At 46.3% G+C, this 15,827-nt stretch overlaps 1 protein-coding gene across 1 annotated transcript; it reads left to right on the top strand.

Annotated features, from left to right (window-relative positions):
* Window positions 1-596: 596 nt before the first annotated feature.
* DLAT (dihydrolipoamide S-acetyltransferase) lies at window positions 597-15,327 on the top strand. The gene is made up of 14 exons (XM_075909427.2): window positions 597-914; window positions 1,526-1,627; window positions 2,643-2,767; window positions 2,878-3,034; window positions 5,815-5,941; window positions 6,378-6,559; window positions 7,176-7,323; window positions 7,502-7,569; window positions 8,834-8,920; window positions 10,440-10,547; window positions 11,112-11,227; window positions 11,527-11,689; window positions 11,884-12,020; window positions 13,066-15,327. Exons 1-14 carry the CDS (start codon window positions 675-677, stop codon window positions 13,193-13,195), a joined length of 1,890 nt encoding a protein of 629 aa, XP_075765542.2. The 5' UTR covers window positions 597-674; the 3' UTR covers window positions 13,196-15,327.
* Window positions 15,328-15,827: the final 500 nt, after the last annotated feature.

Raw genomic sequence — 15,827 nt, 5'->3', positions numbered from 1 at the left:
TGCCCCCCATCTCTGTGCTGTCTTTTATCCAGTTATTCCCCCAAACTGCACCTCCACCCCCGCTATAACCCCCCCAGACTCCACAGACCCTACTGATCCCCCATCTTCTCCCCACCTTGCCACCAAAACCCTCTGCTCCCAGCCCCCTCCACCTCCCTCCAGCCCTCCTTCCACCCTCCTACTCCCTCCCCCCAACCCCCTACTCCTCCCTCCACCCCCCTTCTCCCAGTCCCCCTCCAACTCCCTCCCCCCAACCCCCTCACTCCACCCCCTTCTCCCAGCCCCCCTCCACCTCTCCTACTCCCTCCCCCCAACCCCCTCCCTCCTCCCCCCCTTCTCCCAGCCCCCCTCCCCCCCTCCACCTCTCCTACTCCCTCCCCCAACCCCATCCCTCCCTCCCCCCCTGCTCCCAGCCCCCCTCCACCCCTCCCCCCAACCCCTCCCTCCACCCCCTTCTCCCAGCCCCCCTCCACCTCCCTCCTCCCTCCCCCCAACCCCCCCTCCTCCCTCCCCCCCACCACTCCCCAGGACGCTGGCACGGGGAGGGCCTCCGCCCTCTGCGCTTTGCGGCTCCTCGCGACACTGTCGCTGCCGTAAAGCGCGGTGGGCGCCCGGAGTCGGAGGGGAGCGAGGTCATTGCCGGAGCTGCCGGCGGGTCCCGGCTCCGCTGCAGCATGTGGCGCGTGATCGCGCGGCGCCTGGCCCCGTGCGCGGCCCCGCGGCGGGTGCCTGGCGGGGCGGGGGCGAGCCCGGGCCGGGGGGCCCGCGCCCTGAGCGGGGGCAGCCTGGGGCCCGCGCGGGGCCGGAGCAGCCTGGAACCGGGGCCCGGGCCCGCGGGGCTGCTGCTGCCGCCGAGGGAGCCCTGGCCCCGCCCCGCCCCCCGGCGGTGGTGCAGCCTCCCGCCCCACCAGAAGGTGAGGGGCCGGGACTCGAACCCCCGGGGCTGTGGGGGCCGCTCCCCGCCTCCCCCGGCCGGGGTCACCCGAGTCAGGGTCACCCCCTTGCTCCCCCCCCCCCCCGCTGGGCTCGTGTCCTCCGCGACCCTGCGGCTGCTCCCTGAACCCCCACTGCGCCCCCCCACTGAAACGTCCCCCCCACCCCACAGACTCGCCCGCCAGGCCTTGGAGCAGGGTCCGACTCTTCCTAGGCCCCCCAACCAGCAGGGCGTGACCCCGATCACCCTAGAAGCCGCTTGCTGAGAGCCCAGTAATCTGCCCTCGCTGAGAATGGATCTCCCGATACTGGGATTTGCCCTTGTCCCCCTGCCTTGCACCGCGTCATTAGCTGCCCTTTAGCGCTCAAGGGGATGAGTGCGGCGAGTCTGTCCCAGTTATGAGGCATATTGGGAAGAAGGGCTCTGAATAAATATTGTTGCATTAGCTTTATGGTTACTTTATGGTTGACACCTTGATTGTTTCTGGATACGAGAGCATGAACTGGCCTCGCACCTTTCTTGGTGGAAGGTTGTTTCAGGGCTGCTTGTAAAACATGGTAATTTTACTGTGACTGGGTTGTTCTTTTGCAGGTGGCTTTGCCGTCTCTTTCCCCTACAATGCAGATGGGGACTATCGCTCGGTGGGAGAAGAAGGAAGGGGAAAAGATCAGCGAGGGAGATCTGATTGCAGAGGTACTGTGGAGAGGTTACTCGCGACCAGGAGGACCAGTTATGGGACACCAAGCAGTGTTCCCTGTAAGCTGTGCACTTGTGCAGCTGCTCAGGAGAGATTCCAGTACCTCCCAGCTGATTAGCAGAGTGCCCACAGTTAGGCTTTTTGTTTCTACTGGTGGTGCACATTTCCACATACCGTGGTGTGCATAAACTTTATTCCACATATTGATGGAAAAATTCCGCACGTGGATGGAAAAGCTTAAAGGGAACATTGGCACCAAGGGACAGTTCTTGTGGATGAGATCTCCCTTAGGGCCTCTCACTTTCTGGTGGGATGGGAAGCTACACCATCACTAGAGGACAAGACACGCTATCATTTCTAAAATTGCCCCCATACTAAGTACATGCCCTGGATTTTGTCTCGGGTTACCTCAAGCAGATGTAAATGTTCTGACTTCATCCTTACTTCTTATCTCTGATTCAGCATTGTAAGTTTGGCTCCCACCTCTCATCAGCCCATAATGCCAGCTTCAAGTAGCCAATTGTTAAATTTTCAAACAAGCACCTTATATAAAACAAGTTATATGTATACAAAACCCAAAGAGAGTCCTCGCCCCAAACACCTGTGTTGGGAAAGGAAGGACTCTCTGGGTTTTTTTTTATATATATGGCACCTGGCACAGTGGGGTTTTGATCAATGTCTGGGGCACCTAGGTACAATGAAATACAAATAATAAAAATATTCTTCTAAAGCCTTTTTATTGAAGGAATTAAAAACAGCCACAACCCCACTGCCTCTCCACGTTGCCTGCTGTTTCTACCTCCTTATGAGAGCGATTGAACCTTATTTGCTCTACAGTGTCTTTTCCTTTTCAACCAAGTTGCTGCTGCCAGATGAGCTAATTCTCACCATGGCTTTATGCACCAGGAATCTTCACCTCTAACCCACAAACATCAAACTTCATGATTCTGAGCTGATGTGAAGGCTCCCCCCGCCCCTGCCCCATTACAAGATCATTCTCTTTCTGCAAAGGTGGAAACGGACAAAGCGACGGTGGGGTTTGAGAGTATGGAAGAATGTTACTTGGCCAAGATCCTGGTATCAGAAGGGACAAGGGATGTTCCCATTGGGTCTGTAATATGCATCACAGTTGAAAAGTAAGTGGATTGATCACATCTCACTAGAATACTGTTTTGGGAACCTGGCAGGCTGGGTGCTCTTGATGAAGAATTTTTTTCTGTATTATCTTCTTTCATTCCTGTTCTAGGCCTGAGTTTATTGATGCCTTTAAGAATTTTACCTTGGATTCCATAGCATCTGCTGTCCCAGCAGCCTCAGTGCCTCCCCCTCCAGCAGCAGCTCCCCCAACACCAGCTCAGCCTTCTGTGCAGGCTCCAGGAAGCTCTTACCCTCCTCACATGCAGGTAAAGCATATCCATATCCTCAGTGAATTATTCCTTAACATTTGTCGGTGTCTCTTCTGCCTCTCTAAAACTGTTATATCCTAGGCACTGTGATGTGGATACAAAGCATAGGTCTCACTGGCTCTAGCTGCAGGAGTGTGGGTCAGTTGATCTATTCTGCAGATTTAAAATGGGCTTCAGTGGGGGGACCCTGATCTGTTATATTTTGAAAACTTATAGGGCATCTGGTATCATCTGAGGAAAGTCATTTGCTCCCCCTGGGATTCCAATTCCCACAGGCTATAAAAAGCTCCCATGTGCACATAATTCTCTCCTTATTAGGAGGCAATGATATTGACTGGTTAAATGTGGCTAGCAGAGGGCCTAACGACATAGATGTGGAGCAAGGCATGAAGGCACCCAACAAACCACATGAAGCCACGCTCTGTCTCTGGCCCAGTGACTGTTCTCCTGAGGATAAATACCTAGTCATTGGACTAGAATGGGAGAGAGAATAATTATGTAATCCAGTGCTTAGGACACGCCCCGGGAGAGGGGAGACCCTGGGTGCAATCTCCCTGCTCCAGCTACACGTTCATTATTGATCCACAATGGAACAACTTCAGAGGAGAGAATGAGGGAGCCCCACATCAGAATATCCCATTGCTCAGTGTTTTGAGTGTGCTCTGGAGAGGTGGGAGATCCCTGTTCTAACCCTTTCTCACCCTCTTAATTAGAGTGGGAGGGTGACAGGGTTGATTCCCCACTCTGGTACAATGAATGCAGAAGTGGGGACCCACAAAAATACCCCAAAACCTTCTCTTTCCAGGCTTGGATATAAAACTTCCCCCCCAAAATCCCAAAAACCTAGATTTTGGGGATAAAAATCCGCTGCCACCACCCAAGTAATGGTAAGAAAACCAGGGAAGAGATCACTTGGGAAATCTCAGCCCTGAAGTAAAACCAGGACACACAAATTAACTAATACCAGCTTAATAAAAAAGAAAGAACTTTTATTATCACCCACAATACTCCTGTTACAAGCATAGTTGGATTGACTAGATGATAAGAGCCACCAATTAATAAACTCATGGGGAATTTTCCCATGGGAACAAAACTTAGTTACAGAGGAGGGGAAAACCCATTTCTAAGAGCACAGACATCAAATTCCCATTCCCAAACCATAAAACAATAAAATCTAATGGATTTATCTAAACTTTACCCTACTTACAGATAGTGAAGAGTCTTTTCTTGGAAAGAGACATGTTGTCTGTCCCCCTCAGTATCAGGAGAGTCTACTGCTTAAAGACAAAGGAGGGAAAAACCAAAAATTCCTTTGTCTCAGTTTGAAATCCCTATCTGAATTTCTATTGGCTGACTGCTGCCTGGCTAGATACAGTTAACTCCTGAATCTCCAGGCTGCTGGCCATCCCTCATGATCATGACAGAGGGCGAGGATTGAACTTTGATCTCCCACGTCCTAGGGGAACACTCAGTTGCTGGGCTGAAAGTTATAAGGTGTGGGGCCCCACCACCACCTCATCCTCCAGATGTTTCTGTGTGGAATGAGACAGGCGCTGAACTCATTCCCATAAGAATGGCTGGTTCCCCTTCACGGTCACTAGCTGAGATAGGTGCTTCCCTGCAGCCTGCGCACAAGTGCTTATCTGTATGAGAGAGGCACACTCCCCTGTTGTTGGCATTGGCTGGTAGGGATGTTAAAATGGTTAACTGGTCAAATTCTGGGGCTGATCTGGCCTGGCATGGCTGGCCACCATCGGAGTTCACTGGCAAGGGCCGATTTACCTCTGATTACCAGATAATTATTTAACATCCCTACTGACTGGTTTACGTTGTTCTCAGTCTAGTGTGCTGGCTTTTGCGGATAACTTTCTAAAGTGCATTTCTTCCCATTCATTGTTTAGGAAGTCTAGGCCTCTAACTTTGGTTTGTGGCTTGCTGAAATCATGTGATTTCTGTAGGCCACTAAACGTTACAAAAGGGATTTAGGAGTTTCATTACACCGTCTGTTACTCTGCTGGGTCCCAGTTATGTGGGAGGGATGATGTTTACCAGTTAACCATTCACATCCCTAGTAAGGATGTTAAATTGCGGTTAATTGACTAGTCGAGTAGTCAATAGAATTTCCATTGACTAGTCGATAGGCACTTCCGCATTCCTCCTTGTGCAGCCTGGGGCCAGGAGAAAGTCCACTGACTCCAGGCTGCACACGGCGTGCCAGCTTTGAAATGTAAAAGAATCCCCGTGGCGGCATTTCAAAGGGGCGCTGTAGAGCCCGAGGTCAGCTGCAGAATCCCCAGCTGATCCCGGGCTCCCCGTGGCATTTCAGCGGAACCCAGACTCAGCTGGGGACTGACCCCAGGTTCTGTGGAAATGCTGGGGAGCCTGGGATCAGCTGGGGACTCCTCACTGATCTTGGGCTCCACAGCGCTCCTTTGAAATGCCGCCTCAGTGTTTGAAAGGGGCAGCGACACACAGCTGAGCTGGGGATCAGCTGTGTGGTGCTCCTCTTTGAACACAGCCTCGGCATGTCAAAGGGGCAACCTCGCACATCTGAGCCCAGGCTTGGCTCTGCAGAGCTGCCCCTTTGAAATACTCCACCACACACACACATCTCTTCGCTGCTTCTGTCGGCGGGGGAGGAAAGTAACTAGTCGACTCGTCCTTGACATCCTTAATCCCTAGCTCATTCTCAAGGGTAACTTGCTTGTTGGGGTTACATGCTCCTGTTGACTTTCAGTTGTCTGTTGTGATACACTCGCATTCTTTTGACTCCGTAGATTCTTCTCCCGGCTCTCTCGCCTACAATGACGATGGGTACGGTTCAAAGGTGGGAGAAGAAGGTTGGTGAGAAACTGAGTGAAGGAGACTTACTGGCAGAAATTGAAACAGACAAAGCCACGATAGGTGAGCAATTTTTAGCCCTAAGAGGGACAGTAGATTGTTCTGTAACCTCTTGAGAGTGATTCATAGTAGAGCTTCAAAACAGACTCTTTTCCCACTGGAAGGGGCAGCTGGCCTTGGTGTAATGTAAAAGGAGCTATTTAAAGCTATTTCTTGTCCTCTTGTAGTTCTAGTTGATAGAGCTGTTAAAAGCAGCTCCCAGCTTTGCACCAATCCTCTTGTGTTAGACCTGCCTTACGTGGAGACTTCTCCTCGTTCAGTTTTGTTTTAAAGATCCATTACAAATAGCAGGAGTTTAGTTACTGGAGGAGACTGAAAGCATCACCTAGAAGAACTCTTCATTGTGCCACTGTGGTAAGGTTGTGAGGCCCCAATTCCAGCTCTTTCTGGCTGTTTGATCTTCCCCAGCATTCATCAGTCATTTTTTTTTTCTTTTAAGGCTTTGAAGTGCAGGAAGAAGGTTACCTGGCAAAAATTCTGGTTTCTGAAGGAACAAGGGATGTGCCCTTAGGAACGGCACTCTGCATCATTGTGGAGAAGGAGTCTGATATTCCAGCATTTGCTGACTATAGGGAGACTGGAGTAGCTGACATCAAACCACAAGCACCACCCCCCACTCCGGTAAAGAGGATCTCTGAGAGGGAAGAGAAGTAGGGAACCATTAGCATAATCTGACCTGAATAATCCTGCTGGACTTTTGAAGATGGAACTGCAATCCACGTGTTTGTGGGATCATGAGTGGAAGGATAACATGAGATGGATACAATATGTCAGTCTATCTTCTGGGAACTGATGGAGGTTGTTCCCTACACCTGTTCTCCGGGCTACTGCCTGTTCTAGTTGTAAACACCCCAAATGATGAGGATGTAAATTACTTACTGCCCCTTCCTCTGGGAGATGATTCCACAGCCCAATGAGTTGTACACCCGAAAAGCTTTCTGATAGAAGACAGTATGAGAAAATGTAATCTGTACCTTCCTAAATAATAATTCTTCCTTATCCTTGTAGTGTTCCCCACCTCTGATTCTGGCCACCGTTTTGCTGCTCTAGCTCTTACTCTCTTCCTTAATCTCCTAAATCAGCCCCTCCAGCCCTGATCACTTTTATTGCTCATTTATGAACATTCTCTGGTTGGTTTCTGGTAACCAGAGGCCCACGTTCTCTTTGCTTTCTCACGTGTAAGACTTTAGCTGAATATCTGTGCAACTAACGACTGTGTCTAACCAACTCTCTTAAGGTGGCAGCTCCTCCTCCCCAGCCCACTGTCCCTTCAGCTCCAGCAGTCTCCCCACCTGGGGCTCCTGTACATAAAGGAAGAATAATAATTAGCCCCGTGGCGAAGAAATTGGCAGCAGAAAGAGGAATCGACATTGCACAAGTGAAAGGTGAATTACCATTTCCGTTCTTATCCAAGTCTCTTTTGCCCTTAGATGTGTGCTTAGCTGTCAATTTCCTTCCAGTTAAGTGACTGTATTGGAAAGGGAGCGGGTTCCATTTTTATTTGCATGTTCCTAATATGGCATTGCATGAAAACCTCTTATGTTTCATGTATACCTCCACCAGGTACTGGACCAGATGGCAGAATCACGAAGAAAGATATTGAGTCATTTGTGCCTCCAAAGGTTGCCCCTGTGAGTAGGACTCAAATCTGTGAGCTCTGGTACTACTATTACAACAAGGGTATGGAGCAGCTTCTGCTCTTGGGAAGCAGCCGGAGACTAAGGATGTTAAATATCGACTATTTGATTAGTCGATAGGGCGATTCCTCTTTTGAAGTGTAGCAACAACCGTTGCTACACTTTAAAGGCGAAAGTGCTGGGTGGAGCCCCGGATCAGCGGGGGACTCCAGCTTATCTTGGGCTCCACACAGCGCTGCCGCTTTGAAATGCTGCAGGGAGCCTGAGGCTGGGCTCCCCGTGGTGTTTCAAGGCAGTAGCGCCACACGGAGCCCTGGGTCAGCAGGGGACTCCCCAGCTGATCCTGGGCTCCATGCAGCGCTGCTGCTTTGAAACGCCACGTGCAGCCTGGTTACACCCCAACAGCAAGAGGGGGAGAGGGGAAGCGACTAGTCGACTAGCATGTCGACTCTCCAATAAGCATTTGCTTATCAAATAGTTGACTAGTTCTTCACATCCCTACTGGAGACTGCAACCAGATGGCATAGTACAAGAATTCTGAAGACTGACAATTATGCTGGTGATTGGACAGTGTGAAATGTATCTGAAAGCGCTGGGGAGTCAGCATATGTAGGACTTTCAGAAATAGGAGATGAGAGATTCTTTTTTTAATTTCTCACTGTGGCATTTCACTGTAGAAGCACATCCTGCCTCTGCAGGTGTTTATATGGTTTCCATTACCATATAACTGAGCAGCTAATGGTGTGGTGGAGCTTTGAGGAATGCAGCTTAATGAGGGGAAAATCAAAAGGAAATCCATTATTAAAAACATCCTTACGTTCCCATCATTGTTTGATGGGGTTCTGCTTTGTAGCTGTCACCTTGTAGGCTGGTATCTATCGCTAATACTTATTACCAGTCCTTACTTCGAATATAGAACACAGTAGCTACAGATATCCATATCGTGTGTTTCATAGAACCACCAGTGCCACATTCAGGGAACTGAGTATTACCAAGGCTTTAACATTTAAGCTTGTGAATCACTTCAAGTGAATTGAAGAAAAATGGGTAGGAAGCTATAGGAAGGGAGCTGATTGAAGAAGGGGACCCAGAAACAGGGAGAGTAGCCATGTCTTAGCTGTTTTCTACCACCGCTTTGTTCTCTGGAGTTATCCCATAGTTTGTCTGTGTACTGCTGATTTCTAGTTGCCTACGCACCCACACTCACGTTTGAACAATGATTGAAAACCCAGCTCTCTGTGTCTCTCTTTGCATACAGGCTGAGGCAACTCCTGTGCCGCCTGCAGTTCCAGCAGCACCTCCTACAGGCGTCTTCACAGATGTCCCCGTTAGTAATATTCGGAGGGTAAGAGGCTTTCTTTCTTCCCCTTCTTTTAAAGAGGAGGTTGTATCTATACATAGGAGTCTTTCCGGAAACACTTAAACATTTAATTGCTGTTAACCAAGGTGCCTTTCAACCAGGCAGGCCAGCTGGTCACTGAAGGGTAGTGAACTTGGTGGAAGAACTTGTTCTTGAGAACAAGCGGTTTAATAGTGCTGTCTTGAGCCAGGCATAGGACTGGCAGGGGTTGTCAAGCATCCCCCAGGCTGCTTTGCTGATGCACCTCCATTGTGAACTGCGAGGCCCTTCCCTGTTCACAGCTTTGTCAGTGCACCTCAACTCTAATCTGCAGCAGTTTGCATCTCAAGCAGAGGTGGACAGACCATGTGGCGGTGGTTGATGAACCCAAAGAAGATCAAGTAACCAATAAGATGAACCCAAAGAAGGGGACAAGGAAGAGCTCCTCCCATATCTTGAGAAATAGAAGCAAAATCCCCCTTTCTTTTTTAGCACCATTAGTGATTTATGATAGTGCGCTGTGTCTTGAGGTTTGCTTGTAACGGACAACCATTCTTATTGGCCACATCTCTCTCTTCTGGTGTAATGAGCTTCACTTGAAGGTGAGAGTGAGTTCTTGAGGAGGTGCCTTTTATATATAGCACCTGCTTTATCACTTTTATAAATAACGTTCCTGGCCTCATGTACAATCTTTCTCTAAAATATAAATAACAGATGGGACCCATGTCCACAAAACTAAGCTTTTGTGCTTTCCAAGTCACCATAACTTAAACTTTTCTCTGTCCCAATGCGTCCAATAGCTTAGGAGAATCAGTGACAGTAGGAGTATAAATTATAGCTTTAAAATCCATATATTTGTCTTCTGGCTATTGTCTGCTTCTCAGCAATGCCAAGGACTACTGGACATGGGATGCTAAATCTTGGTTAATTGAATAGACGAGTAACCTCATGAATTCTTATTGGTTACTTGACTATGCTATAGTTCCTAAGGGCAGGGCCCTCAGCCAGGGCACTCCAGCCCCACTCCTGAAGAGCCCCCTGCCATTCCATGCTGCTGCCTCTGATACAGAGGCAGCATTGCAAGGTGCCCGGTGGAAGCTGGTCCATGAGGAGAGCCAATTTAAAAACCAGCTCCCCTCATGGACTGGCTGCCTGTTGCCCCATGCTGCTGCCTCTGATAAAGGGGTGGCACTAGCCCCTCTCCGGGAGGGGAGTCTGAGCTTCTGGACTTGGTGTGAGCCAGAACTGAGCCAGGCTGCTGGCCAGCCTGCTAAAAAATGTACTGGGTGGGGGTGGGGAGAGGAAATGCATGTAGTCTGTAGCATTAACCTATACGTTTTTTTTTTCTTATTGGTTAATCTGTTAATTGACTACACTGTTACATGCCTATACTGGACCAAACCTAGTTGCGCTATAACGTGTACGTCTGTGACAGCGAAGGTGTATTGTCAACCCTACTTTTAACGTGGTGGAAACCCGTTTTGCAAATTGTGTTGTTTTAATGTCCTGCTCTGTTTGCCTTCAGGTTATCGCTCAGCGTTTGATGCAGTCTAAACAAACAATACCTCACTACTATCTGTCAATTGATATAAACATGGGAGAAATACTGGTGCTCAGAAAAGAACTCAATAAGGTAACACTCCTGAGGAGTTGCGGTGTGGGTCTGAGAGGGCAGGTAGATAACCAGGATGGTGAGCCAGCTAGGCTTTGGAATAGGTACCTTCACATCAATTTGCTGCTTCCCAGTCACATCTGGACCCTCTTGTGACAGACTGTAGCGAAGTTGTCTTCATCCAAACACTGCCCTTTGCATGCTCAATTCCCCAACCGGATCACCTGGAATTCAAATCAAGCTTCACAGCTTTCTTGGACTGTTATTGCCTCAGCTAGAAAATAAGATAAAGAGTAGGATAAATGAGAGGCTGCTGCTGAGCAGAGTTTTTCCTTTTAGGGAAATTAAGATTACACAAAACTGAATGCTGCTTCTCAACCTCGGAGGATGCAAATGTTACGTGGGCTTAAGATACTTTCAGAGGTTCTGTCGTCTTAGATATGTGCCATATTGACTCGATAGGGTCATGCAGTAAATGTCACAGGCCATGTAGTCTCGTGTTTATGCAAACGAATTCAGTTTTTGTGGCGACTGTAAGGAGAGAGTAAATCACTGATGTTTCAAACCTCTGTCTTCTCTTTACAGGAGGTGTCAGAGAACATTAAGCTTTCTGTCAATGACTTCATCATTAAAGCTTCAGCTCTGGCATGTATGAAGGTTCCTGAAGCAAATTCCTCCTGGTTGGACACTGTTATCCGGCAGTAAGTGTGTGGTGCAAATGTAGCTAGTAACTTTATTCGGTATGGTGTGAAGAGCAAAATGGAACAATTCTCCCCCGGTTCTGGGAGGATCTCATAGAAGAGGGAAAGAATGGTGCAGTGTAAAACTCAGTACTTCATATACCTTTTCTTCAAGTTTCCTTGTGAGCGAGGCCTGGTCACTAGACTTAATGGACGTGGCAGTAATCGGTCATCTATACAAGGTGGCTTTAATGCTTTTGAAAATCTTTCTTTGTGTCTTGCTCAAGTAATCTGGGTTGTGTCCCCGTTGTGTCTTACAGAAATCACGTTGTGGATGTTAGCATTGCAGTGAGTACTCCTGTGGGGCTCATAACTCCCATCGTGTTCAATGCGCACATAAAGGGATTAGCTTCTATTAGTAAAGACGTTGCCTCTTTGGCAACCAAAGCACGAGAAGGGAAACTCCAGCCCCACGAATTCCAGGTGAGGAGCTTGGTGCATTAGTAAACACTGCAACTGTGATTGTCCCTGGCTTAAAAAAAATGTGAATATTGAAATGACCTCCTTCGGAACAGGCACTTTCAGGTTTATGACCTAGTTTAGCCATGTTAAGTAACTTGCTGTGTGGACTGACATTTGTGAAGTTCCATATGTTAATCTGTGTTTGTTTCCTCTAGGGAGGCACTTTTACAGTTTCCAATTTAGGAATGTATGGGATTAAGAATTTCTCTGCCATAATCAACCCACCTCAGGCCTGTATTCTGGCAGTTGGTACTTCAGAGAACCGACTGGTGCCAGCAAATAATGAGAAGGGGTAAGTATTAAATAGAGCATTATCCATAATCAATTAACTCTTCAAACAGCTGCCATTTACTTTAGAATAGTGACTTTGTCCATAAAAGGCTATTAGCCAGGGGATAAAATGGTGTCCTTGGCCTCTGTTTGTCAGAGGCTGGAGAGGGATGGCAGGAGACAAATCGCTGATCATTGTCTTCGGTCCACTCTCTGGGGCACCTGGTGCTGGCCACTGTCGGTAGACAGGATACTGGGCTAGATGGACCTTTGGTCTGACCCAGTACGGCCGTTCTTATGGTCTTATGTTAATTTCCCCATCAGATTTTGCAGTATTGCACAGTGCCACTGAGCAATGCAGTAGTGTGCATGGTTAACCGATGAGCCTGGTCAGAGGCAGCAGGCGGGAGGAGAGAGCAATGGCAGGTGGAAGCCGGTGCAATGCAGGGAGGCAGGCGGGAGTCGGTCACATGCGACCATATTTCAATTGCTCACGTATTTCTTGGCACAGTGTCCTTATGAGATAGGGAAGTCCTATTATCTGAGGCATAAAGAGTAAATATTTTGCACGGGAAATGTGTGGCAGAGGAGAGCATTGATCCTTTGTCTCCTAAATCCCAGACTCGTGCTTTTCTTCTCAGACCATATTTTTTTTGGTGAATTTTAATAGGTACAGTGCAGACTTTTGAATCTGGTGAGCAAATGAATAACATGTTGTATAGATAAAAGGTAATTTTGTCTGAAAACTCACCCTGAGGTAGCCAGGCCTAGAGTGTGACTGAACATAGATGTACAGTGAAGTTTTATCATGAACATATTTGCATTTTATTAAATAACATGAGCTGCATGTCTCAAAAGGATCACTTAATTTTAGAAAATGAAGGATGTCGATCTTTATAATAAGCGTTTGTGGAGATATAAATGTTTGTAGATCTGACTATTACAGGACTAGCACCCGTTGGTGTTTATCGTATATAAAAGTCCTAGGTGGCTAATATCACTGACTGACAAATTTGTGCCAGTTAATTTGCAGAGTTGTAAATATGGCATTCTGTTTCTCTTCCCAGGTTTGATGTGGCCAGCATGATGTCAGTTACTCTTAGTTGTGACCATCGAGTTGTGGATGGAGCAGTTGGAGCCCAGTGGCTTGCTGAGTTCAAAAAGCTCCTTGAAAAACCAGCAACCATGCTGCTATAATCGAACCAAGCAACCAAGACTTTCCTGAGTTACATTATTTTGTTCTAATCAAGCTATTTATATTTCGGTGGTTAGACTCTGTTAAAAAACATCTTCCTTTATTTTAAATATGTATATTAGCTGGTAATTTTTACCAGTCTGTACAGATAAATAGTTTGAAGAAGGCTTTACAGAGCAATATACAGTTATACTGTATTTTATACAGTTAATGAATTTGCCAACGTTTCTAAAAAAAGAAGTCAAGTGTCTTGAATTTCAAATCATGTGAGCATTGTATGCTTCATATGTACTTCATGTGTGCTCCAGATTGGGGGTGGGAGTGGGTGTTAGGTGAGGAAGAAGTATACCAAGATATCTAATCTCTTGTATTCTCCAAAATAAGAGAATCAAACTGTAAACATCTGCATAAAATAATTGGGAAGGTTTGGTAGTTGAAATCAATAAGCTAGGTTGTTGGGTTTTTTTAAATTGAACCCTAAGTGGTCTGGTCTCCTGCTAGTATTAGTGAGAGCAACAGGCACACATTGAGAGGAGGAATAGATCCCTTGGAATACTTTTTTCATAGGACAAAAGATATACATTGGAATTCCTCCTTGTATTTCAACATTAGCTTAGATTTTTACTACTAAATGATCCCTGTCAAAACAGTACAATCAAATCTCTTCTGAATGCCACAGAGAATGTGCTCCATCTTTCACTTGTGTGTGTTTTTGTATGAAATTATCTTACATGGTTGCTTGCCCTCTTGCAACAGGGTGTATTGTTAACACTGCAGTGGAAATAGTTGTTCTGCAGAATGGTTAGGAGAATTTCTTGCTATGTGTGTTAATATCCACTGTTAGCATGTGTAATTTGGACATTGGAATTCTATCCCTGGGCATAATTTCTTTGATGACGTGTATGCTTGAAAATTGTTTTTTCAGACATTCTTGACACAGGAAGCTCTGACGTCAGTTGAGGTCATTGATATCACAATTCTTGGATGAAATGTATTTACTGTCCCAGCCTTAGTAAACTGCAAAGTGTGCTGTCCATGTATATAGTGTATGTAAAATGCTTTCAGATGTTTTCTGTTGGACTTGTGCCCAAATGCATTAATCATTGTGTCCTACAATGGTGATGGGGAAGAATACAACGGTGGCCTCTCTTAAAATTCCACTTTCCAATAGGAAATTTTAATTTATAAAAAAGGATCATGTAATTGATCAGTGACCAGGAGAGCTTGGTAGAAACAAAAGGTTAAATTATTTACATAAACTTATTCTGTACCTTATGCATTGCATTAAATATATTCTCTTGTAAAGTTGTTACAGAATTCACTAAAGATAATGAAAAAATATACTGTGGAGATTAAATATTTTTGTGAGAACTATTTAACGTTTTACTCGGTTGCAGATGTGCCTAACTTTGGTTGGGTAAGAAGAAAAGTAGTTGCACTTCAGTTTTAAAATGTTCTCATTTTCTCCAGTTCAGATTCTCTAGTGGGCCCATTGTTCTATTAAATCTTTGGAATTGTTAGACTAATAAAAATAGTCCCTATGCTTTGTCTGTTTAGTAATGGTTGCTGCTGACCTCACTGCTAGTGCACAGTCGATCCAAGTCTTCAGCCCTTCTGGCTGGGTAAATGAAACTTATTGTATTAAGTTTCCCGCCATAAGTGGTTCAGCAACCTGTTTGTGAAAGCACTGTCATGCAGCACTGGACTTGGATGAAATGTGTTTTTGACTCTACTGCTGAACTGCATACTGCTCCCCTATTCTTAGAATTTTGGTCAAAGAAAATCCTGGATACTTGTTATCCCTTCCCCATAATAATCTGAAAATTAATCAAAACAAGAACTAGCTTGTGCCAAAGGACCACTGTCCTAGTGACAGCCTGATGGGAACAGATTGCAGTACAGCTCTGTGTATACTCTTGGCTTTGTGTTGCTTGCAGTACCCTGTTGCTCACTAGACACTCCAACTATGGCAGCTCATGTACATTAACACTATTTCAATTTGACTTACACCTAGAAAAGTGCATCTTTAGATGCAATCCTTGTAACAGTTTCAGTACAAAACGGGAGGGAAATTAAGAATGGCTGCTCATGAGTAAATGTGTCTGTTAAAATTAAATACAATTCACATTTCTAATGTGTCTGTTCTATTTTCTGGTGTATTTTTAAACATTCTTCTGTTATATTATATGTTGCATGGGACAAGGTTATCTCCATCTGCATTGGCATGTTTTCTTCATGAATGCTGGCTGGCACCAGGCATAGAGAATGTGGGGAGAGTATAGTAGTCAAAACTCTTTTGGTAGATACTTTTTATTCATAGGTTCTTGGACCTTAATATTCATTATGTAAGCAGTCTTGAATTGGCAGACTAGTTCTAGGGCACTACTGTAATGTTGCCCAATTCTGCTGAAATTGCAAAACCATTGCTAACTGGTGAGTAAGGCTAGCTCTTGGTGCACAGCTGCCCATAGTAGTATCTGTAGAGGACCCAGTGTTTAAATGGGCATTGTAGACTATTTGCCTCACCTTTTAAAGGTAACCCTTGCAGATCTATTTGAAAAAAAGGAGCCAGGTTGAGAGAGAGCTTGCACTGTTAACATGTCATGCATCTTCAGTGTCACCACCATTAAATCC

Source organism: Pelodiscus sinensis, chromosome 25, assembly GCF_052426305.1.
Source record: "Pelodiscus sinensis isolate ZL-2025 chromosome 25, ASM5242630v1, whole genome shotgun sequence".
NCBI lineage: Eukaryota > Metazoa > Chordata > Testudines > Trionychidae > Pelodiscus > Pelodiscus sinensis.
This window is presented reverse-complemented; position numbering and strand designations above follow the sequence as displayed.